Raw genomic sequence first — 26548 nt, forward strand, 5'->3', positions numbered from 1 at the left:
AGCCAAGCAGATTTATGTTAAATGCCATCTCTTGATGCATGAAGTTTCACGCATTGCCCACAACCCTTATTGGTGTGATTATATAATATATGTAACAGGAGATAGCCAGGGGTATAAAGCAAGTTACATGTCTGCAAGGTTGGCACATACAGCCTGCTCTATGGGCTGAGCTACACAGGGGGACCACTTTTTAAAAACGAGTGCATGAAACGATGAAGAACTGTGCTCTGCCTATTCATCTGCTACAGCTAATGTTTTTTGTGATTATCACTTTAAGATTTGGTGGGTAGCATCGTGATTACTTCTTTCAGGTTTGTTAACAACAAAATGTTGAAATACATTTGTAGTAACCAATGGTAAAATTATGCAACTTTTTCAAAATTCCATGACTGTGACAACTTTTTCAAAATTCCATGACTGAGATAATCTAAGAAAATTTGAATCAGTCATCCAAGTTTAAACATGCACTAATGTTATAAATGTACTTACCCATGATCTCATGGCAGGACCGTGGACTTTCATTTCCACTGGCAATGACCTGTATTTCAATCTAAATTTGTGCTCCTTTCTTATTCTGAGTGTTTTATCTAAGTTTTTTTTTTTTTAATAATTTGAATCATTTGAAACAAACTATGGAGGTTAAAATGACAAAATGGTAAACATATCCAACAGAAATGAAAAAACTACTTTGCTCAAAAAAGAAAAAAAAAAAAGAAAGAAAGAAAGAAAATGGAGACAGGATCATGCACTGTGTTGGAAAGTGCAAAGAAACTATTGAAACAAAAGAAATAGCACTGTATCATTTTCCATACAGAACACTGCATTAAGAATTCTATGGCTCATACAGGCTGCTGGAATGTGTCGGGCACTGGAAGTAAGAGTGAAGGTGTTTTTATGTTTTTATCCCTGAGACTAGAGGGGTTGAGAGTGCATATGTGTTCTATATGCAAAGTGATACACAACTGGAAACCAAGGGATGATCAGAAAAGTCAACTTACCGTCTATATTCAAGAGGTACTCTTAATACTGAGAAATAAAAAGCAAAGAGGAGTTGGAAAATAAGGTTGAAAGCACCCACCTTCCACATTGTTGTCTTCTGAAAGCACATGACAAGGAAGGAGAGAAAAGGAAAAACATTCATTAAGCAGCATGCAGACTGGACCTTGCCTTTGCATGTCTTCCTCATGCAAGGCATCAAACACATCATGCAAGTGCTCCACCACTGTCATTCCAAGGGAAAAACAAAACCACAGGGGAGCGGGTTCCCTCCCATTGGCAGCATTTACAAGATGTGAGACAAAGTAGCAATAGCACTGTCAGGTCCTGAACAAAGGGCTGTTTGTTAAGAGGTCTTTCAGTGCTCCCCTAAAATGAGTTGAATTGTTACTACAGGTTGCTGGCAATGCCTTTTCAGGCAAATTTTTAAAGCTTTTTATTTTGATTTTTTTAGTAATTCTAAAGGCTCTACTTCTGTATATTGATTTGGATCTCTGTGAATGAAAACCCAATGTCAATAGCTGTGAACCAAAAGTTACTGTATTTCTGTCAAATGTGTTATTTCCATGGTCCCTTGGTGTTGAATGTTTCCAACAATTTACTTAGAATACTAAATACAACACAGATTTTTGCAACTATTATCTATAATTTATTTGGCTTATTTAGTGCAAGTTCAAGATTTATTATACATGACAGTTTGCTAAAATTTACTAAGATGCTGCTGAAAATATGGTGAACAGAAAAAGTGACCATTGCAAAAGAAGTGCATTAAACCAGGCTTATTGTGATTAAGGTAAGACTAAAGCTTAACCCAAGTTTCCTTATTTTTTTCATATAGTTATATGATAATCATATATTTTATTCTTAAGTACATATATGCATAAACTTTTAAACATATTTAATACATATAACCCATTTAAGTGTACAGGTTAAACAGATTAATACTTACGGAGCACTTCTAAACTATTTGGGACATAGGAGTTAACAGATAGGAGTGAAATGGAAGGGAAGGCAGTCTTAGGAACTCCGGGCCAAAGCAAGGTTTTAATACTCATCAAAACATTTTAGTAGTTAATTATATGTACTGAAATTCTATCTCATCCTTACATTTTATATTTGTTTAGTTAACTTTGCATTATTTGGGGATCATGTGAACAAAACTAATTTAAAACTAAAGTAGCATGCATGTAGAATATGAGGACAAAACTACATATAAATGCCCTGTTTATACTTGAAAGTTTAAGTGCTATTTTCGCCAGTGGATGAAGTGACCAACGAATTTAGAATCATGATTTTGTTTGAATCGTATAACTAGAGACTGAAATACCTAGGTGTGGTAACTCTTTTTAATAGTATGAGACACCTGATTAGTGGGAACACACTGTTTTTAAGTAATACTTCATTGGCTAGAGTTTATTTTTAAAAACTAATTTAAAACTTCAAATATTTGGCATGTTCTTTTCAATTGTTTTGGATTTAATTTACTGAACAAATAGATTGCACTCATTGCTTATCAATAGAAATTCTGAAATGACATATGCACAAATATTTAAATAGGTTTACTGCTTTGTATTAGAAATGTACAAATAATTTTTAATGTTTAAGATATATATTAATTTATAGTTAACCCTGGAAAGTTATTTTCTATTTAAGGTCATTTTTTTTCAATGATTACTCAATATGAACATTAAAATAAAACTTCCATTTCTGAGGAGAATCAATTCCTCTGATCTTATTGAATTGCTGTAAGGAAAAGAAGAAATGCAAAGCACAGAGTAGTGACTTATGTAAGGATGGCAGCTGTATGGTTAAGGCCATTGGCTCCATCTACAAACAACAGGTGTCACTGTTGGGAGAGGAAATGGCCAAAAGGTCATTCTGTAGATCTGCCCTGACATTCAGGTTTTCTCCATTCTTACTCACAGAGAGAATGTGCTTAATCTGAATGGATGGGCTTCTGTACTTCAAGTGTAACTTCAAGTTGGGCCCAATGTACTACCAATTCTGACCTGTGTACGTTAGCAAAATTTATCTCAGAATATTTGGGTCTTCCAAAGTGCTAAGATATAAGAGTAAGTTTTAAGGGGATTAATCAATTTCAGCTAAAACATGAGAGTTGGCCTCAATCAGACTTGCCTTAAGTTTCTACAATTTTTAAGTTTAATAACAGGAAAACACACACACACACACACACACACACACACGCACACACGCACACGCACACGCACACGCACACGCACACACACACACTGAACAAACACTAAGGAAAAAGAAAACAAAATCCCAACCTTCTCTGTCCTCCTACCATTCTACACTACACTCTGGTGTAGTCCATTTGCTGACTGTGATATTTAAAACTTGATGACCTGAGGGTAGCCCATGCATTACTTCACAATGTGGTTACAACTCTTAACTTACAGTGCTTGACTTACCCATCACCAGGCATTTTTCCCCTCTAGCTTTCTAGCCTATTTTTACATGAAACAGTTAATGCTGAATTAGAAGAAAATATTTTTTTTCTTCCAAGCTTCAGTGACTGTGTGTCATTATGCAAGCAAGTACTATAAGACTTTTGAGCAGTAACAAGGAGGAACTCAATTCCAGCATGCCTTAGTGTACAGGACTAGCAGTGTGTTATCAGTTTAATGTGAAACAGAAAGGGACCCACCTGGCCTTACCTGTAGACCTTGTCAAAGGAGGACGCATCTCTTACATGTAAAATCCCTGGCTAAGGATGTCAAAAGAAAGCCCATAGAATAAACTAACCTGGGCTCATAGGAGCTCACAGAGACTGAGCCAACAGCCACGGAGCCTATGTGAGACTACCTAAGTCCTATGCACATATCTGATTGTTGTTGGGGCTAAGTATTCTTCAGGGATTCCCAACAGTGGGAACAGGGGCTGTCTCTGATTTTTGTGCTGGCTTTTGGGACCTGATTCCTCATACTGAGTTTTCTTGTTCAGCCTTAATATAAGGTGAGGTGCTTAGTCTTAACTACAAGTTGATATGCCATGTTTTGTCAATATCCATGAGAGGCCTGCCGTTTTCTAAATAGAAATGAAAGAGGAGTGAATGGGGGAAGGGAGCAAAGGAGATAGGGAAGGAAGGATTAGGAGGAGAGGAGGGAAGGGAACCTGCAGTCAGGATGTAACAGGAAGGAAAGAATGGATAGATGAACAAATGAATGAATGAAGGAAGGATGGAAGAAACCAACCTTGGCTTCCTAGTTGTGCAGACCTAATTTTACTAGTGCATGTGCAGGTCTCTCAATTAATTCTACTGTTATTATTCTGCCATTTATGAGAACCTTGCTTTTGTAGTCCCTAGGTATATAAAAGTCAGGAATCCAAATCTATAAAAAACGTTTCATTACTTTAAAACAAGCTTGCCCCACCAAATGGGAGTCATATTCCTAGGTATCTGACATGGTAGGAATGACAGCTATGAGCTGGCATAGAGAAGCAGTAGACTACTGAAGTGTGTTTCTTTAAGTTACTACAGGAGAGTAGTTATTAATTTGTTTCCTTTGCTCCTAACTAGTAAGAGTGCAACACAGTAGAAGAGCCTACCATGATGGCACATAGATGCTGCCTTTACTGTAATTTTGAGATCTCAGTTGGGTGGCCTCATTGAAAACAAAGTGAAAGATGAACACCTGGCATTTCAGACTTCCTTTGGTATCTATCTCCTTTATTTTGTGTCAGGTCATATTCCATCTTGAGTCTACCTACCTAACATACATCATTCTTCAAGGCTGAAGTCACTGCCTTAAACCTAGTCATCTTGGATTCCAAGAAGAGCAAGATCTATAGGGGAGATTCCTCCCATCCTCTATATCCAGCACACATACAGATGAGCATAGACAATTATCTATGAAGGTGATACTGCACTCTGTACCTAGTCAGTGTACAGAAACCAGGGGGTTTCTATGTATGATGGTAACCATTAGCAACTTATAGAACCTTCAGAGACTGAGCTGAGGCAATCACAGAGGACCATACATTGACAAGAATTACTTAATTATACATGCCCCTTGTCCTCTAGTGAATTTAAACATCATGTCGATTTTCCTAAAGTAGACTTGGGAACTCTAGATCCTATTGCATCTCTCTCTCTATCTTCGTTTTTTACCATAACTTGTATCTAATTAGGCTGCTGATGGATGTGACAAGCTATTTAGACTTCTGAAGATCTTACTGTTGGCCTAAAAATCCTCAGTTACAGTTTCTGCACTTGATCCTAAGTATATGCATCTAAAAAAGAAAAATGAGTAAGAAAATGAATGTATTTGGTTCAATATCCCCCCCCACAAAAAAAATCAGAAACTGAAGTCTGCCAAGTAAACAAAGTTTGGAATAAAATGCCACAAATAACATCTCTTGGTATAATCAATCAAGATGCTGAATACTATGAGGTTCTCATATCAATGTGCAGCTGTGGTCAGTTTGTGTGCCTTAGCAAATCTTAAGATTCAGCCAACAAAGCAATCAGAAACCACTCAAGCATAGACCCTACTGTATACTTTGGCTTTCTTCCTTCGCTTTCAGTTGCCTGTGAGTGGCTCCCTTCAGAGTCCTTAACTCCCTTTTTCTTCCATCTAAACTGGCATGATTACAGGTAACTTGTCACACAGATTTAATGCTGGTGTTGGCAATGGCAAGTAGCAGAAACAAGGCTTCAGTTCTATGTCCTGGCCCATTCAATGAGTCTGGAGCATCTATACTCTAATTTTCTAGCTCTTCACACAGCTTCTAAAGACTCTACTCCTTAGTGCAGGGACTGAATGCCAGGATGGAAGGGCCTGGTTCCCATGGTGGCACAGGACGGAGCTCTGCTTTGCTTTTATTTATTTATTTTTCTTTTAATATTGGCAGTGAAAGCCTTTAGAAAACCTCAATAGTCTGAGGATTCTTCAAGGACTAGGAAATGGAGGGAATCACTGAAACTGTGGATTTATGCAGAACTCGGCTAGAGGAAGAGAAACACTGGCCAGGGCAAGATGAGGTTCAAACAGAAAATAAAGCATAAAGGTCCATTATGGACACTTACAAGAGGAAAAAAAAAAACAGTTCTGGGCAAGAACTGGGCAAATTACAAAGCATTTTTTTAAACAGATGGCTTTAGCTTCTGTTCCAAAATCACCGAAAGGAGATCCCAAGGTTCTCCCACCAGCCTGCTCCATCCTGGTCCAGGGGCATGACTGTAGCCAATTGGAGTTGAGCCAGGGGACTTTATCACTGCCCAGGAGTGAAAGAAGAGCTACTTCTAGACCAAGTACAGCAGGAGAAAATGGACCTTGATATTTCTAAGACATTTTAGAAATTAAAAAAGACCTGGGTGTTTAAATCAAAATGTTCTATCACAGTGTTGAGAAACTGAAGCTGTTTGAGTAATCTGCGGGAATTTAGTGATGATTGATCAACCTGTTACAAAACATAATATAGTCAATGACATTATAATGCAATCTCTTTACATAAGAGGCCATCACAAGTATTTTTAAAATTGTTTTTCTTTTAGTTAAGATTTCCAGAGAGATTGTCAGCACAGTGTTTCTATATTTGTCACAGGATTTGAACTTAGGAAAGAGACATTGCATAGAATTATGACTAGCACCTAGCACAGTCTATGGTTCATCTGTTCTAGCCATTTAGCCATGTTGTGATCACTTACTTAGTAATAAGTGCTTTCTCATATGGAATTGGCAGATAACATGGAGCAGAATGTTGCCCTGGAGCTTCTCTGTCTGAGCTAAGACACTACACAATGAAACTGTCCAAAAAAAGCTACAGCAGACCTGCAGTGTCTGCCATCTAAGAGTCTGAAGTTAGAATATTACTTAGGAAATCAAAAAAAAAAAAAAAAGTCTGAGACCAGAGTGGGGTATTGAAGGATTGAATGTACCTATCCATGCTTCTGTGTGCACTTGGAATTCCAGTAATTAGTATGGCTTTTTCTATCAACAAACGAATAGCAGTCTTCCAGCCTGTGTGTCTGTAGTAGAGAATGCTGTACAGAGTATCCTAATCAATGCCTTATTGACATAAAATTAAATTCCGCTAAACATTGATCACATCTGAGATGGACAGCATTTTTGTTGTTGTTCTTGTACAGAAGCCATTATCGTAGACATTTCCCAAACAAACCCTAAAATACTTATGACTACTTATCTAGATTTGGATTTTTAGATCAGTACAAAACACATCTGTTCGATTTTTCTAAGAAAAAGCAAAAGATTTTTGTGATGAAATTCAAAGGACTTCGCATAAAACATGACTAAACTACATTATAAAAAGAAATCTAAATTTAGTGTTCAACAAATTAAATTTACATATATTACATAAAAAATAAAGCTGTTTATATAATATGACTAACAATTAAATATTTTATATGTACAGAAAACCAGCACTTAGTACAAAATAAAAAGTGTTTCAAGTGTTATTTTAAATTCAATAGTAGTCTTATACATTTTTTCAGTACATTAAGAATAAAATTTGCTGAATAATTAAAGGACTTTTTAAACTACTCTGGCTTTCATTGTTCATTTTGCTTTATGTACAGAATTCAAGATAGCTTGCAAGTGCTGAGAGATTTAAGGTTAATGCCTAAATTCTGTAGAAAACACTAGAAAGCATTAAAATGCATTTTCTTTGTGGTTAAGTTAATTAGAGCAGACTTAAAATTTCCCAGAGACTCTCAGCTTCAAATAAAATATTGCTAATAAATCAACATGTCTTTAATAGTCCTTTCAGTGTAGATTGTTTATATAGGAAGAAAACAGGACTCCTAACTGTATTTATCCCCAGGCATTCCAGCTGCTGTAAAGACAGTGTAGTCTACAAACATTTGGTTGTCTTTAAAACTTGAAGGAAACCAAGCATTCCATTCACCACCCAAAAGTATTTTGCTTCTTTTGAAAAAATATCTGAAATAAAGGTTGTCGTCATTCAATAGTAAATATTTGGATATTGATTGATTGATCTTATCCAATATAAATTTGCCATGTGAGGCCCACTTGGTTTTTCACTTCACCTATTTGTTGTACAGTTACTCTCTTAGGAATGAAATGTAAAAGTCATAATTTTAGTATCTGAATCAACAACAAGTAAGGAAATAAAAACTAAATACATTATCAAAACTCAGGGTTTTTTTTAAAAAAATGTTTTAGAAAACAAACTAAAAAGAAAATAGTTGGTTCAGAATATAACCAGTTGGACAACACTGGAGCGGTTACTAGTCGGTTTTAGGAAGTAACTTCTAGTAATTAGTTAACTGCCATGAGTGCTAGCCCACGTGTAAGGTGACTCCACTAGCTGATTTACTAAACCTAAGTTCTTCATTTTATATTTCCCTAAAATGTTAGGCTTCCCTTAAGCAAACAAGCAGGAATATAAGTGAAGAATTAATTTGTGATCATATAAGACATCTTGAAATGTTTATTCCATCCTTCAAAGTAGTTTGATTAATAGAAATGTGATTTCTTAACATAGTATAAACTGGTCTTTGGTTGTTAGAAAAAAAAACTCTATGCTTTCAACAAAGTTTAGACAATAAAATAAACAATTACATGTTTGTTATACAACTCATACATTTGTAAAAAAAAAAAAAAAAATTGCCAAGACTATTGTAAAAAAAAAAAAAAGGACTTTCTTCTTACTTCCAAGCTTCATAAGTATTTTTAGAAATTAACTTTAAAAAGCAAAACAAAAACATGCTAACAAACATCAGTTCACTCTCAGCTGTCCAGAGATACACATCTAACTGTGCTACATTTCTTGAGAAAACTTGAAATTTACTTTTCTATTTAAACTTTTCTCCAGTTATAAAAAATTACACAGCTGGATTAAGAAAACTATAATCAACACATTCACATTATCACTAGCAACATATCTACTCTTTAACACACTGAATGTAGTTATTCCTTAAATAAGATATAGACTTTCTTATATATCTAAATCAATTATTACTGTGTGCACAAATATAAATAGAGATGAAGTCAAGTATGGATCTCTGCCGAGGTCTTGGTTCTTTGAGACCTGATCTTGTTATATATCTGTAGCTGAGGTTGGAAACAAACTCCACATCATCATCATCTGGATTCATCCTTCCAAATACTCATATTACAAGTGTGTGATACTACAATGGCAAGAATAGCATTCCCTTAACTTCATGATTCATCATAGAATTCAGCAAAGATACAGCAACTATTACATTTCAACTAGAATTAAATATTAGCAATACTGGAGCTCCTCAGTTGCTGCAGCCAAATTTACATGACTGGCAGCCCTATGACCACTGGTTACCAGAATGAACGACACAGTTTATATTTCTGCCATCACAGAAAATGCTATGGGAGAACCGATGAGAGTTAAAAGGTCCCTGAAATGTCTCTGACAACATCTAATGATAGCAAGCTGTATGCATTCTTTATTTCTGTTCATTAAAGGGGCATGATTTAAATTCATAATAATATTCTAAAAGAAAATATTAATTTAGATTGGATGTGGTTATTGCATTTGTACAACATAGAGAGCTATACAATACTTGTACTTTTATTTCAAAATAATAAAAATAATAGAGAAAAACTAATAAAATTTTTATTGTAGTCAGTTTAAAAGCCTTTGCCTATTTAAATCCTGCACAATTATTACTTTTAATCACCCTCACAACATCACATCCTGAATACATCTTGTTGGCTAAAAATTTTAATTTAGCAACATAGTATTTTATTACCCAGTATTACTGCTGATCTTCTCCAGTATTCTCCTCATTGTCATATGATATTATTGCCTTTAATTTACAGTGTATGACAATTGTAAAGGAATAGTAGGCTAATAATGTATTTGTAGAAGAGGTAAAATGCATATTCCACCGCATTCTTTTTTTTTTCATTTCATTCTTTTATTATGAATTTTCTTGTAGAATAATAACTCAAAGAGCTCCCTTCTAATCAAACAGGCCTCCTGTTCAGTATCACATTGTAGAAAAATAAATGGCAGGGACAAAAGCAGCAGTCTTTCTGTAGGACTGCAATTCAGCAGACTCAGAAAATCAGGTATAAAGAGCAGTGTGAATCCTGAGTGCACGCCACTCTGTAAAAGGCTGAGCTTACTAGAGAGCTAGCTACTCTGTGGAAACAAATGCACTTAATAAAAACTGGAAAAATACACGGCTTTGGGAGGGAAGATATGAATTGGAGAGTGGCAAAGTGGCAAAAGTGGTCAGGAGATAAATGGATGAATTAAATGTGGTCACATGAATAATGGGGAAAGATCAGCCTAGTAAGATTGTTTGGCCCATAAAGTGCTTGTTGTACAAGCAGGAGGGACGGAGGTCAGGTTCCTAATAACAGTAATAACCTGGCACAGTGAATGCACCTGTGAGCCCTGGGCTGAAGATGGAGTCAAACAGATCTCAGGGGCTTGCTTGTTCAGCGATTTGGTGAGGTTTAGGTTTGGTGTGAAACTCTGTTTATAAAATGAGCAGAGGCAGAGTGATAGACTAAGGCACTAAACATCAGCTTCCGGCTTCCATAGGTACAGGTATAGCCTCAGACATGTGTAAACCATGCACAATACATACATACATATACACCTTCAGTTACATGTATAAACCATACACCACACACACACACACACACACACACACACACACCCTAAATACATAACCAAGTTTAGGTAGACCTGCTACGTCTATGTTTAAGACTTCAAGAATTGCTGCCATTAAGTGCTGATCACTAGTTATCAAAAAGTAATCCTTTTATGCTAATAACATAGTTACACATTGTCGGAGGAAGCAATGTTAGAATGAAAATAAAAAATATATTTATGGCCTCAAGTCCCTACAGATTAGGAGTTGATCAGTTGTCCCAAGCCCATGAGCTGTTCCTGGTATATAAAATAAGTACTGAGAAGAGCAAATGTTCCTCAGGTCCTCAAAGGACACTGAAGTCATCTGCTGAAGTCCTGCCCCATGACATTAGAATGGCTTGAAAGGGATTACACAACAGTATCAAATACCTATTTTAGTCCAAAGAAGAAACTGTATCTTGGAAGCCAAAATCAGTACTCTATTTTGATTCAATTTTACATCCTATAAATCAAGCAAAGCTTACCTGAATATAAAATAATAAATAAGTCTTAACAGATCAACATAATTATCTTAAGAGATTTCTGATATTATTACAGCAGAGAGAAGGTTTGTCCCCTTCAATGTTTGTATTACTAGAAAGAATTATAGCAGGACCTCGCTGCATAGGCAAGGGGCATCTTAACTGAGATAAACTCTGTTCAACACATACAGTATTGAAAGGAACATTCAGTCCATGCAGAAAATAAAGGATGAGTAGGAAAGTCGCTATTTTCTGAAATTCCACATAAGCAGCTTTGATGTCATGGATTGCCAAGCTTTTCCTTAAGTGCCATGGAAATTGTTTTGGACTGACAAATAAAAGGACAGACCCAATCACTTAAAATGAGCCTATTAAATGGAAACAAAAAATTTTGAAAATATAAGTATTGTGTAGAGCAAAAAAGATGACAATAAACAGTCAAAAATCAAGACACTCTACTACATCTCTAAGTAATTAGATATTGGCAGCATTTATAAGGTCCTAAAATGAACATAGTTGCTTAAGGCCCTCATTCCTGGAAAGGGGCTTGGAAAGACCAGGAGAATGGAATGAAAAGAAATCTAGAGTGTGCTGCTACATGGGTTTAAAAGTCTATGTGACTTTTAAAATATAATGTTTACTATTTGGCCCATTTGCCAAATGTTTAATCCATATACTCGTTAGGGTTCACCACAGGAGCATAAAACCACTTATTTAATAATAGCAAATCCTAAAGCATTGTATGCTGAGGTAATACACTTTTACTGATGTTGGCCATGATATGATATTATAATTAATGATTTTGTACTCAAATTCTACATTCAAGAATATGTATTCATATATAAAAATATGTATATATGTGTATGTGTATATATGTATTGTGTATGTATATATTTGTATATATATGTGTGTATATATACATATACACATTAACATATGTTGCTTCATACATGTTACTTAATGCCTTATCAATTACTCTTTTAATTTCTAAGTTTCTGAATCTAGCTCTGGGTTAAGAATGAGTAGGATTCTTTCCACAGGCAAACTTTCTTTGCCACTGAAATCTTCCTGAATTAGCCTTAGGTCAGTGGTTCTCAACATCTGGGTCAGATAACCCTTTCACAGCAGTCATATAAGGTCATCAGAAAACATAGATATTTACAAGATGATTCATAAAAATAGCAAAATTGCAGTTATGAAGCAGAAAAAAAAATAATTTTGTGGTTAGAAGGGTGGGTCACCACAATATGAGGAACTGTATTAAAAGGTCACAGCATTAGGAAGGTTGAGAATCACTGGTCTTAGACAAATAAGATATTTTACCATTACAAATATTTTGGATGAAGAAGGACCAGAATTCTAGTATCCATTCCATTCAAGCTATTAAGAGGTTCTAGAGTATTCATCTGGGTGTGGCCACCCACTTTTCTCCATGAGTTGTTATTGCTAAAGGAAGTCTGGTGATAAAGGTGTGATGTAGAAAATACTGATCATCAACTCATGGTTTACTTCATCTAATGTAATCTCAATTAATAAACTGACATGATAACACACAAGTGAAATAAATCATTAAGATCCAAGGGCACAACTAGTCTGTTTTACTCATTACTTTATAAATTTGTTAGCACAATGGCAAATGACAAATACAAGAGATTAAGTGAAGTACTAAATGCCAGAGTTGGGTACTCTGATCACCAATCCTGTGTTCTTTCCTCTACATTCCTGATGTTCAGCAAATCTTCAATTAGTCACATAGACCTTAAGGGTTTCTATGTGTGTCTGTGGGAAGTAAATCTCCCAAACTGAAAGAAACATTTAAATAGTAACTGAGTCACAACTATGATTAATCATGAAGCCCCTTTACAATTTCCTGTAAAATATGAGCAGCATTTACTCAGAGTAATGACATTGTTTGTTAGAATAGTTAGAAGCATAAAGCCAAATTAATTATTTATCAAATTATATTATTTTGATGAAAATCCAAATCAAAATTTTTCACCATCTTAATAAACGTTGTGATTTATTGATTACAGTGAGATATGGACCAATGGACTCCAAAGCCATAACACAGTTAGACTTTAACAGATTTTTATCTAACAATTTGCCTTTTTAGATTTGAAAAGCCAGAAAGCTATTTAAAATGGAATTCTTTGCATCTTAAGCAAAATAGCAAGTTATGTTTCAACTAAATTGACTAATACCATGTCTGATGTATAGATATTAAATGTAAACTTTGCACCCAATTAAAGTGATTAAAGCAAATATTTTGCATGTGCACATGACTTTTATTAGTTATTTTAGAATACTACAGTCAGTGATGTGACTGGTAAATAAAACAAAGGCCTTCTGGGTCTATGGGGATGGATGCCGATTATGATTACTCATGTTTGATGATTAATTTCACCATGCAGAATTAACTGGATCATCCATGTGCAGAGACACAGTCGTCAATTACATTGTTCAGTGACTTGTAATTCACTAAACTGATTCTTGCTTAGGCTATGTAGCAGTATAATGAGATTTTTTCCCCCTCTTACCCAGTTTCTTATTCTTATTTATGGTTTCTGATATTCCAAATGTACCTTCTAATGATCAATAAACATAAGGAACAATCATATTTAACAATGTAGAGTTTTAGAATTCTAAAGCTGAAATGAATCTTTAACACATAACGGAATCAAAGGCATGGCTTTATGGTACAGAATCTTCTTGTTCTCAGGGTTGCAGCTTTGAACAGAACTCTGGGAAGCAAATGGCTTAGAAAAGAGACTTCAGAGAAATACTGTCTCTCCTCCTTGACTGGTTAGGAATTCAAATAAGGCTAAAATTTTTATTTTCTTTTTACATAAATTCTGGATTAAAAAATTGAGTCCTGACTTTCTTGCCAACAAATACTCAAAGCAAAAAGGAAGTGTTCAGGGATAAGACCTAAAATAACCAACCAAAATATGTATAATATTTAAGTTACCACACCGATTTAAAAAAAAGACATATTTTGCCTACCACAAATAGAGTTCACATATAAATTTACTTTATAGATTAAAAAAACAAAACAAAAAAAAAAAAAAACAAAAACTGTGATCCAGTGTTCATTTACTAATTTATGTCCCAAACAAGCAAACTCTTAGAATATCAAAATGTGTCCTTCTAGAATGAGAGTTCTCCATCTTACAGAAGCTTCTGTCAGAAGAAAAATGATTTATCAAATGTAGGACTGAAGCAGGAACCTCTCTATTTACATCAGAGCCCCATCGAGGAAATATTCCACAGGCCTAAATAAGAAGAACTTGAAAGAAACATGCCAACAGTAACTCTTACTTGATAAGATTTATGTGCAGGCAAGTCTTGAAATCAAAAGCAAAGACAGATGTAATATACAGTGAGTTTCAGAAAGCAAATAAGCAGCAAAGTCATTGGCCCATACATGTTAGTAAAAGTTAGGGAAAATTTATTAGGTGTTTATCATTTCTTCTAAATGATTCTTAGAACAAGTATTAAACAAATTGTCTTTGGAGGGAGGTCTTAGCCTTTGATTGATGAAAAGTTATGGAATTACCTGAGAGAGGAGAAATTGATGCTCCTCTTTGCCTCTGATAAAGATCAAAATTGGCTTCAATTTTCCAAACACATGGATTTAGTTGTGTTTAGAGAGAATTAAAAGGGACTTGCAGATCTCGTTTCAAAATTGATTTTTCACTTGGCTAAAATAGTAAATGGGATATGTTGGAGCTATAAACTAGGAGTGGGTATTTAGCTGTCATCTTTTGGGGGAAAAGAGCCTGAGATGAGCTGACCCAATTTAGTTACATAAATTGTAGAAAGTGGGTTTAAAAACTTCTATGAAAGTTATCAAAACTATGTCTTCAAATTCAGAGCTCTAACCATACTCTATGATAATAAGCAGGTCATTTTTTATTGTGGCTTCAATGTCCCTCTCTGTAAACTGGGAGATAATCAAATTTACTTTATTGTATAATTATAAATTAGTAAGACTCATATAAATTACATACAATAGATGTCTAGATATTTCTCCAATCTTGTTAACTAGTTTTCTATGATAGGACATAGGGGGAGAGTACTTAAGTGAAACTGAATTTTACTTTTAATACATTTAAGAATTTTCTTACCCTATACAGTGCTTCTATCAAGCAAAAAGAAATTGTATACTGAATACCACTGAAAGTTTGAATGCCAACTGATTTCCAAAAGCGTGCAGTATAATTAGGAAATTCATGACTCAAATTTCTATTTACACCGGTACTGTAAAGGGTAATCATTGTTTGTTTTCTATAAGAAGGACTTGATTAAAGCCTCCAGCCGCAATAATTAAATAACCCTGTGTCTGAAGGACGCCAGTTTGGCTACTGCTGCAGTGTGCTAGGGCCATAATTAAGTCACAGGGATGTTTATAAATTAACAAAGCAGTGACATTTACACTAAGAGTGCAAAACAGGATTCTTCTAGGAAGAATGTCCTCAATGACTCCATGACTCTGTATTACAGGTAAAATGAGACGTATACAATTTCACATCTCCATATGATGTTAGATCAGGTTCTGATCTATATGAAGACTTCACTAAGGTTTCTACAATGGGTCAGTTGGCGCTTCCAGGTTCTCAGGCACTGTTGTGGTTTCTTTAACAAGTATTCAACTTAATCACTGAAGTGTGAGAGAAATCATAGATAATATATAAATATGCAAGACTGTGTGCCGTGAGAGCTAGTTTGCTTAACCCTGAGCCTCAGGTTGGCAGCCTCTGACCTAGTTCCTAATTCTTCAGTACCATAATGTATTGTCTTAGAAAATCAATACTAACTAACACACAGGTAAGAGCAAGGGAGTTTAGAATGGAGTGTGATGGATATGAACATTTGCCAAGTTTCAAAGCCTAACTGATTCTGTTTCTATATAGTGCATGAGAAAGATCATGGCAGGGGGAACTTTGCATATATTTTGTTGAGATGGAGTAATTCCAAATTTTTTTTTGTTTTGTTTTGCTTTTTCTTTTTTATTTAAATTGAAAACAAGGTTATTTTACATGTCAATCCCAGTTCCCTCACCCTTCCATCCTCCCCTATCACCCCCACCAAATCCCAGCCCATCCCCTTTCTGTTCCCAGGGAGGGTGAGGCCTTACATGAAGAGTCTTCAAAGTCTATCATATCATTTGGGGCTGGCCCTAGGCCCTCCCCCATGTGTCTAGGCTAAGAAAGTATCCCTCCATGTGGGATGGGCTCCCAAAGTCCATTTGTATACTAGGGATGAATACTGATCCACTAAAAGAGACCTCATAGACTGCCCGGTCCTCCTAAGTAACATCCACATTGAGGGGGTTTGGGTTAGTCCTACGCTGGTTTCCTAGGTATCAGACCAGGGTGCATATGCGCCCCCTTGTTCAGGTCAGCTGATTCTGTGGGTTTTTCTAGCCTGGTCTTGAACCCTTTGCTCATCACTCCTTCCTCTCTGTAACTGCATTCCAGGAGTTCAGCTAGTGTTTAGCTGTGGAAATCTGTTTTTGCTTCCATCAGCTACTAGATGAAGGCTCTAGGATGACATATAAGGTAGTTGTCAATGTCATTATCATGGAAGGGCATTAAAGGTAGCCTCTCCCCTATTGCTTACATTGTTATGACCCAATTGGGTTTAACAGACATTTGTAGAATATATTCCAAAACTTTAAGCATTTTGGGAAATAATTTATAAATGTGTTGAAACTGTGATTGTTATTACTTGTTGCACTTTTCAACTGTATGTTTTAACTGAAAGTCTCATCTACTTGGAGATAAATACAGAGGACAAACACACTGTACAAAATCACTGGGATCTGATTTAATGAAGTCCAGATATTTAAAAGACTAAATAGACTAGAGCTTATGGAACTGATACCTTAAAACAGACTTTCTCAAATGAGCGCTAAGGTAAATTAGTTATGAAGGCATTTGTCAAGAAGTCCCTGACCACAAGTTTAGAAATGCTGCACATGACACCGGAAGCACTAGTGATACTGTAAGCATGAATATTGAAAAGACATTTGTCAAGAGTTCTTAACACATTAGTGTGGAACACTTATACCCTCTTCCATTGACTCACAGTGTATCACTATGACTGAAGATGACAAGATGACCCCAAGAAACTGAATCCCTTTGTGCATTCCAGTTACTCTCAAATTTATTTCTCTTGAGAGTCTTTATTTTGTGAGTGAGGTCAGGCAACATAATTTTCCAAAACTAAACTTGTAAAAGTTTCCATACAAATAATTACAATGTTCTATTCCTTGACCCTAGATACGGGAGGAAAAAATCAGTATAATATTTGACCATGAAAGAGTAGAAACACACAATTAATTTAATTGTTAATTTATATTCTAATTGCTTACCATTACATGGGATTTTTTTTACTATGTATGGTAATCTATGAAATTCTGAAACTGACTTAATCAGCAATAGACTTATATTTTTTACCCCATCAATATACTTTAAATTATAAAAAGTACTTGAAATGGTAAATATTTCCAAATTGCATGACAAAACATGACAAGGCACAAATCCATAGAAAATTACACCAAGTTACAGAGACTTAAATAACTTGGTAGTAAAGGTTCTGAAATACATTCAAATCCTAATAATTTACACTTGTGCTGAATATGATTTAAATCATCTAGCAAATAAAAAAAAGCAGTTTGCAAAAGAACTGCCTATCTCATCATTCCAGTGGACATACGTTCCTTCTTTGAGAGGCAGTCCTTGTCTCTGGCAAAAGTTACTGAGCAGTGACTACCTGAATCAACATGCATCATTAATTCTCTGGGGTATCCTTTATTTTAATGTAAAAGTTTCTTTTAGCACAAAGACAAACATTTTGACTAATGATTATGGAAATCGGAGGTTGACTATTGACTTCTTGAATTAAGCATATAAACTAACCAAAATCAAGAAATATCTAAAGAATAAGAAGACATCCCTTTACTATAATCTAGAAGTCAGGAACAGTTCCAGCCTGTATTAAGCATTCAACATATTTTCAGTGAGCGAATACATTTTTAAAAAAATGATTCAGACACCTATCCAACATCTTGATGTAAATACTATTATTTCAAAGTAACATTTATGGGCTAATTTTATAATGCATTATTAGCATAAATATCCTAGCATTCAAGCTTACAGGAAAAAAATTCCATTTTATTTCAATTACTCATTTCACTAACATAACATCTGCTTGTTCATGCACAGTGAGAGAGGGCTAAGCTACTTTAAACAAGACAGCGTATGGCAATCATTCATGTTGTACAAACACTGGGAAGGATAAAAGAGTTGTACTAGTACTTAAGTTTAGACTGTAGAAGATACATTGCTGCAAATCATTTTTAAAATCCATCATTAAAAAACCAAACATCATAAAATTCCTTTAAACCTTAGATGAACCACCTTCCATTACATGCTAAGAAGAAAGTGCATATCCAAATAAGGACGAAATCAGTGGCAATTCCTCACTGCTCAGTAAAACATACAAGTGTCAAATCTACTTAACAAGACATGTTTTCTTCAAGTTAGTGAAAAGAAGAAAAAATATTTTCATCACTCTATCATTTCAAAAAAAATATGTACAATCCACAAAGTATTGACTTCATTCATTCAGAGATATAACCTGGTCACTTATGCATCCTACTATAAATTATGAAAGATTGGTTTCTAAAGATAAAAGATGGCTAAAAATCAATCATCTTCTTATCATGCTGGCAGATTTTAAATACATAGATATTTAAAGTGCATGTTATATAAAGCCACAGGTATCTTTGTCTCCAAGAAAGCTTCCACTGACTTCCAGGAGTCCTCTGCTGCGCACAGCTTCTAGTAAATGTGTTTCAGTTTTGATGTTAACAATTGTTTGGTTATCAAGTAATTCTTCTGTTAAGGAAGAATCAACATTCTTTTATGAAAGTTTAAAGAAAATTCCAAATTTCAAAAAAAAAATTAAATCAGATATAATTTCTTCATATCTTATATACAGAGATTATTGGTAATTTGTAAATGTTCTTATAGAGGAATCCAGCAAGATAACAAGTTGAACAACAAAAGAACACTTTGACATGATTATAATTTAAACTACTAAAACATATAATAAAAGGTTATTTTTGAACTGCTGGAATAAAACTTAACAGACTTATAATACGAATAATAAAAAATGCTTCCAATGTACAATCAAGAAACAAAGGGAGATTAAAAGTTCAAATATTAATGTGTACTTTAATATCTGCCAGATGTGTTTGCTCATTTGAGTATTCTTGGTGGCTCTGGGTCTATAGTAACCCATCTCAGCACTTTAGAAGGGAGTAGCACCCAGGATTCACCTGACACAGGCTGCCTTGTGTCTTTCATTAACAATGGTGATAGTGAGCGTTTAAAACTTGATGAACCTCAGAGAAGCCACAAATCACACATCTCTCCTTTAGACAGTTGCTGAGTCCAGTTTGTGTCTGTCCTGTATAGCTCTGGTACAAAACTGCATTGAAGTTAATTTGGAGTTCAACTTAATAAAAATGAGAGATAACTGAAGAGTTCCCAAAACACTAAGCAACTCTTCTCAAGAGGTATCTCCACAAATTGTGTATAGCATGCCCACCAATTTTAGTTCTGCTATTCATGAACACCAAACAAACTGAACAGAGCAATATGGGAAAGCACTAGATCTGCTCTCCCTATAGTTTAAGGAATAACTGTCATTAATTAATCTCAAATTTATTTTTATATACAACTTTGCATTAGAACTAGCAGGAAATGAGTGAGAAGAACCTGAAAACAGCTACTCTAGTTAGCCCACTTGGCTTACTTAAGTTGTAAATGAATTAATTTAAAACACATTTCTCTTCCAAAAGTAGCAATTGTGGCTCAGAGGGGGAAAATCACTATATCAAAATATACAATAATGAATGGAAGGATTTAATCAGACAAAGAGAATGTAAGTGTGTTTGGTTGCAAATGTGTCTAATGAGGTCACTTACCTTTCATTTCAATTCTGATGCTTCCAAGATGCAGAAAATGACACCAAGAAACAGACTGGACTGAACAGTTTACACATACTCACACTGAAGCATACCCTTTAAAAACATCATCATTAATATAATTAGCAAAAATTAACTAAGAAATGTGAACAGTAGAGATGGCCATAACTCTGATTTGGTAATCCCACTTTGTTTCAAAAAGAGTGTACCCCCTCTTGCTCTCCCTTCTTCCTGGCTGAGTTCAGACATCCTGTGACTTTTTGGACCAGGCTGCATAATAAAGTTTCTTTGCCACTCAGACCTCCATTTCCCTATAAGTTTCTCACTCTTCTGCAAGGAAGGACTCTTTTGACATCTTGGAAAAATTTGAGAACACAAATAACAACAAACTTCCTGGAGAGATTCTGCTGCCTCAATGGCCAGAATATGGCATGCACTAACAACACAAACCTTGTATCTCCCAAATCAAAGTTTCCTAGAACTGAGGGCTTCCAGAGCCACATATGGGCTTCTGGTTGTTGATAAGATATAAATTACATGTGTTGCACCTATTTCTCCTTGAGTGGAGATGTGCAGGGAAGGTTTAGAAAAACAAAACATACTACAATTCAATTTGGTATTTACCCCTTCCTTTAGATACCTTGAGCTTAATTGATAGTAATACAAAGGCAGAGAAAATTAAAACAAAGATATGCAAAGAACAATTAAAAAAAGTGCTAACCAGATATCAACGTCAGAATGATCTCCTAGCTCAATGGTTGAGGCAACAGAAACACCACAACATATTTTTCAGCTTATTATTTGTTTTCTTCAAAGTGCTGGAAGAACATTGCTATATTATATTGTCTCATCTACAATCTATGAATCTAAACATAAATCAGCTTTGGAAATAATTTGTGCAGGAGAGCTATGCATGAGTATAAAAATTAAAATGTATATTTTGAGATAACATCATAAAATTGAAAGACAAAAATTTATATCAAATTATAGAATATGTTCTCATGGGTTTCTCAGAACATTTATTTGACAGTTCAGACTGGCTATCATTGGATAAATACACTTGTTTCAATGAATTTAGAAGTATTAAATTACTGAGTAACAGCACTTTAAGACAAAGCTTAATAGAGAACAAGGTCAAAGTTTAGGAAATGTTCTAGTTGATATATCCTGTATGCATCATGAAGTCAGGAAAAGACTAGAATAAAGAAACCTGGCAGATGGCAAACAATGTCAGTGGGTTTGACTTTAAAAAGGAATGTGTATGTTAATGATGGTAGGGGAATTACTAATTTTCTCTCAGCTCCTGGTCTATTTACTAGCACCCATCCTGAAATAGCAAATCTTATCTGTTTACACAGTTATGAATGTAGAGATTCAACAGGGGCAGGACTGTGTTGAAAGTCAGTGAGTAGAACTCCCAAGTGATATCTTATGAGTGCAAAGCACAATTCATGAGCTCCACGATGCTTTCAACTGGTCCATGAGACACCCATACCAAAATGATATGTTTATAATTACACACAAAAAATGAACACCAAGTATTTCAGACACCTTTTCTGTTGTTGGTAACTGAGGAGTAAAGAGCTATGATGTAAACCTGGAGGAGTTTAAAGCTTATTCTCTTTAAAAATTTTATCGTGTCTCTTCACTATTTCAAAAGGAATATGTCATCAATATGACACCTCTCATGATGTGAGTCACCAGCATATCCCACCTGTATTAATATGGAAATTTGTCTTCATAGTCATGAGGCTTCTACATTTAGACAGAAGCAGCTGACTACCCCATTAGTTCTATTACTCACACATGAGCATTGTTTACAGCGATACACAGAACTTTGTAATAATATTATTCTTTACATTATCCTTTAAACCATTTCTATGGAATTTTTCTTCTTTTTAAAGTTCTGTTTTATGACCTATGCTAAATTATCTAACTATATTATATTATCTATGAATTCATTTCAGGATAGCAAAACAAGTCCTTTATAAATATGTGGTGACAGACTGCATGTGAGATCCTGGTAGAAGTACATATTCTCACACATGTATCTATAACAAAATGATACATTAAATAATTAAGGAAAGAAAAGAAAGTCCAACATATCAAACTCTAGGAAGAGATATTTCAGTAAAGAGAAAGCAGACAGAAAAAAAAATAGTCTCTTAATTTTTATTCCCAACTCTTCCAGCAAGTTTTCACAATATAAAAGGCACAATCATGAATATTAGAGCTACCAAGATAAAGAAGTCAGGCATGGTCTATGTCATCACAGATTTCTCTTTAGAAATGAGGATGAGAAATTAATTTAGGACAAAATGCCTTTAAAAAGCTTCAAGAAATGGGCTCCAAACCAGACATTGTGAAATAGGAGACTTGCATCCAATTTGATCCCAAATCTCTTCTTCTGCCTAGTATCTTTTCCACCGACCCTGTATCATATTTCATGGATGCTTCCACTTCAATATTGACATGGTCTTTAAAGAGAAGCTGACCTACCAAGATGCTCAGCTTCCAGAAGGAAACAATACCTTGGGCTTCGGGCTGCCCCCTTTTGTGTGCCAGTATAACACCTTTACAGGAGAGCCTCAGCTATCACTGTTTGAGAGAGAAGAACTAACTCCCTGTAGGAACAAGGTAGGCGCTTGGGAGGTATAAGAAATAAACTCACATTCCCCTTGAATGATTTCATTCCATAATCTGACAGAACACTACTGTGAACTTCAGATCCACTAAACAGAGCTCAAATCCAAGGTCAGTCATTTCTTATCAGAATATTATGCAAATCTACGATATTGCTGAGTCTTGGTATTCCCAATAGGAGACACAGAAAACCATAGAGAGTTGTGCAAGATAATTTCCCAGAAGCTCATAGAACACAAAGCACAATAACTGGTTGGCAGGTACTGTTGTCATTCCCAGTTCAAGGGTTGAAGGGCTGTGTTTTCATAGGGTGGAAGCACAAGGCTTAGATACTGTGTAAATGATTTGGCCCTTACTAAACGCGTCCTGTGTCATGTGCACTACCTCAAAATTAGGGAAAAATTGTTTCAGTAAGAACAAATTTCATGATGTGTTAAATTCAACTGATGAACCAAACCAAGACAATCATCATTGGAGATAAAAAGAACAAATGTCAAAATGCAGGAAATGCTTCTTAGGGAACATAATGTAGACTGCTTATGAGAGAAATATTGCTTGCTAGCTCAGTTTTCTCTAAGTATTTTAGATAGGAACTTTTTCACCTACATGTTCTCATAAACATAAACACAAAAGCACATATTTTAAACAAAAATAATACTTGAAGTCCTAATATAGCCTTAAGAATGAGGTTAATAACCCCTTGCTCTTCCTGTGGATTTTTGCATGCCATCTATAGAAACTATCACCAAATATTATTGCTTATCTGTATATTACATGTAAATAAGACCATGTTTTGTTTACACTAGAAAAGTACAACAGTAAGGCTAATGTTTAATTCTTAGTTTATTTTTTAAATATTTCTTGGTCAACTCATTCATCTCAGCCAACTCTTTGTTCATCTTTAGGAGATTTCAACTCCCTGACTATTTCTTGTTAGCCATCAGCACTCAGTTGGCTGCAAAGCGCGCAGGGTGCACTTTATTGATGTGAATGATGCCCACAGAGTCTGACCAAGGGCTGGTTTAACAGTTTATGGGGCAGAAGAGGTACAAGCTGGAACTGGGTCATGGGCAGACACAAACCCGGGGAATAAGCAGTTGAGGGGGCTGGCAGCAGCAGTGCTGGGAAAAAACAAATGGTGGGCTGGTGACTCCCTGAACACAGAGGAATACAGTGGGCAGAGATCCAGGCAAGTAAGCGAGCAATCACTTGGGCAAAACAACTATAGACACCTGGTATATATTCTCCTCCTTCTCTGCTAAAAACCAAGGCAGAGCTGAAGTTTCTGTTAAATGGGATCTTAGTAGGCCATTTCTTCTCAGAGAAAGTCCCCCAGTAACTAACAGAGTACCCATCAGAAAGCAAATACTGAAATGAGAAAGCTGACAGTACAACTGATTCTTATAATTTAAAGTTGGTCAGAGGTTCCAACAGATTGGGTCAAGGTAAAACTGTTCCTGAGGGGAGGATTGAGCCTGGTTAGGAATGGAAAATAGGAAAGAGAGAGAGAGAGAGAGAGAGAGAGAGAGAGACAGAGACAGAGACAGAGACAGAGAGAGAGAACATAAAAGAGGGAGCCAATATTGGTTTGAAGATAAAGTTGAACACAAAGAAAGGTCGAGGGAATTACAAGACTGCTCCCAACTAACAATCTCAGCTTCCGTGGAAAGGCTATCATAAATGCCCTTCCCGGAGAGTGAGATCAACAACTAACTTCTCCATGGAGCCCTCAACTAATGCCTGTTGAAAATAGGAGCAAACACCCATACATAAACACTGAGTCGAACTAGAACCCAGATGCAGATGGAGAGGACAAGACCATGCGGTAGAAGCACATAGAGACAGCTTACCTGAACAAGGAGGAGCTAAGTGCCACTAGACTGACATCAGGGGACTGACTCGGGCCCCCCTGAATATGGGTCACAGCCAGAAGGTCTGAGCAGTCTAAGGGACCTCAGACAGTGGAGCCAGGATGTATCCCTGGTGCACAAAAGGACTTTGCAAACATATCCTCCATGGAGGGATAACTGCCTTATTCTAGAGACAGGAGAGAAGCCCTAGTCCCTACTTCACAGGACCTGTCACATCTACATGACCCCAACTGGATGGCATTCCCCTACATATGGTATTGTGGTGGGGGGGTTGGGAGGGGAGGGTGTTTAGAGTGCATGTGAGAGGGCAGAGAGGGTAAAAGGGAGGGAGGGAGGGAGGGAGAGGGAACTGGGATCGACATGTAAAATAATAAATTAAAAAAAAAAAAAAAAGCTTTGACTCCAAAATTTAAGTTGAAGAACAAGTTACTGGGGAAAAGGATTTCTATTTTTGTTTCCACAGAAAATTAAAAGATGTGGATTCCTTCCAGACTAATGTGGTCTGATCACGCCAGACCGCCTGAAACAGAGTACAAGCTGATCCTACATTCCAAACAGCTGGACAAAACAGCCCTATAGACTACAGGTAGGATATCTGAATCTTCTTCGAATCCCCCAAGACAACGCCCCTTATCAGCAGGAAGTAGTTTTGAAAGAACGACGCCCAAATTCCCAAATATTGTGTATAAATGTTTGTTTTCATTTAATTGGACTTTGTTATATAAAATTAAATAAAAAATTATATTTAAAAAAACCTGTTCCTGAGGAATGGGAGAGTTGGTATGTAGCAATTTGAGATAAAGAATGGAAAAAAATTATAAACATTGACTATTTAGTATTTTCTTATAGTTGGGTACATCATTAGTGGATTGGTGCAAGAAAACACTGCTCATCTTCATACACGCATACACACACACACACAAACACACCACAGAGAGAGAGAGAAAGAGAGAGAGATTCCCTTGCTAATCTCCATAAAAGATACAAAGTAAGAGCTTTATGTAATTATATCCTAGATATGTTCTGAGTAGGAAGAAAATCATAGCTCACAAAACTGCTGGTAAACCAAGCCAACCCAGGCATGGCCTAGCTCTGTCTGCCACCAACCATGTGCAGTCACAGCTCTTCAGTCAAATCCAAAGACTGATGATAGATAAGTGAGTTATAAGCGGTAATTTCACACTATTTAGCAAGATAATCTACTTAGCCATCAAGTTCCTTAAGAAGAAATAATTTAAAGTATGCTTTTTTAAAAAAAACAGTACTGCACATACACCAATACACAAGGGAGTTTCATTGAAAACTCATACACGAAATGTTCACTTAGGCTATGTCAGAAGATTATGAATAAATATAGTTGTCAAGGACAAAATAGATTGCCATTTATACATGGTTCCAGTTATTTATAAGTAAAAAGGTAATCAAAGGGAAGTTAAGCAGTTGATGAATGGCCAAAGGAAAATGTGCGACTTGGGATCTGAGAGCAATCCCATTTCATGGAGGCACTAACTTTTACAACTCCTAAGAACTTTTTATTATAGGAAATGCAATATTGCTGCCAGGTGGTGGTGGTACACACCTTTAATCCTAGCATTGGGAGGCAGAGACAGATGGGTCTCCCTGAGTTCAGGGTCAGAATGATCTAGAGTTCCAGGACAGCAAGGGCTGTAAAACAGAGAAACCCTATATTTAAAACAAACAAATAATCAAAAAATGCAATATTGCACTTTCACCTAGCACTTTGCAAGGAATCTAGTGCATGGAGAATGATTGATAGTAATGGAACAAGTGAATAATTAAATAAATGAATAAATCATTTCTGCAATCTCTCATTCACATCTATAGTAGCAGACTATAGAATGGGCTACTACTGTTTCCCCCACAAACCCAATAGACACAGGTGGGATCAGTAAAACACATGAAAGAGTTGA

General features: G+C 35.7%; 1 protein-coding gene across 39 annotated transcripts in view; it reads right to left on the reverse strand.

Moving 5' to 3' along the window:
* The window catches only part of Nrxn1 (neurexin 1), a 1037700-nt gene that overhangs the window by 940321 nt on the left and 70831 nt on the right, over positions 1–26548 (reverse strand). For 24 of the 39 annotated variants that reach the window (XM_051175284.1, XM_051175282.1, XM_051175271.1 and 21 more), the window contains exon 2: positions 1079–1096. The exons of 12 other annotated variants lie outside the window; for them this stretch is intronic. In XM_051175284.1, the coding sequence (XP_051031241.1) occupies positions 1079–1096 (18 nt within the window). The remainder of the gene's footprint in view (positions 1–1078; positions 1097–26548) is intronic. 3 more of the 39 variants (XM_051175254.1, XM_051175259.1, XM_051175251.1) reach the window with 1 other exon arrangement.

Source organism: Phodopus roborovskii, unplaced genomic scaffold (genome assembly GCF_943737965.1).
Source record: "Phodopus roborovskii unplaced genomic scaffold, PHOROB, whole genome shotgun sequence".
Classification (NCBI taxonomy): Eukaryota; Metazoa; Chordata; class Mammalia; order Rodentia; family Cricetidae; genus Phodopus; species Phodopus roborovskii.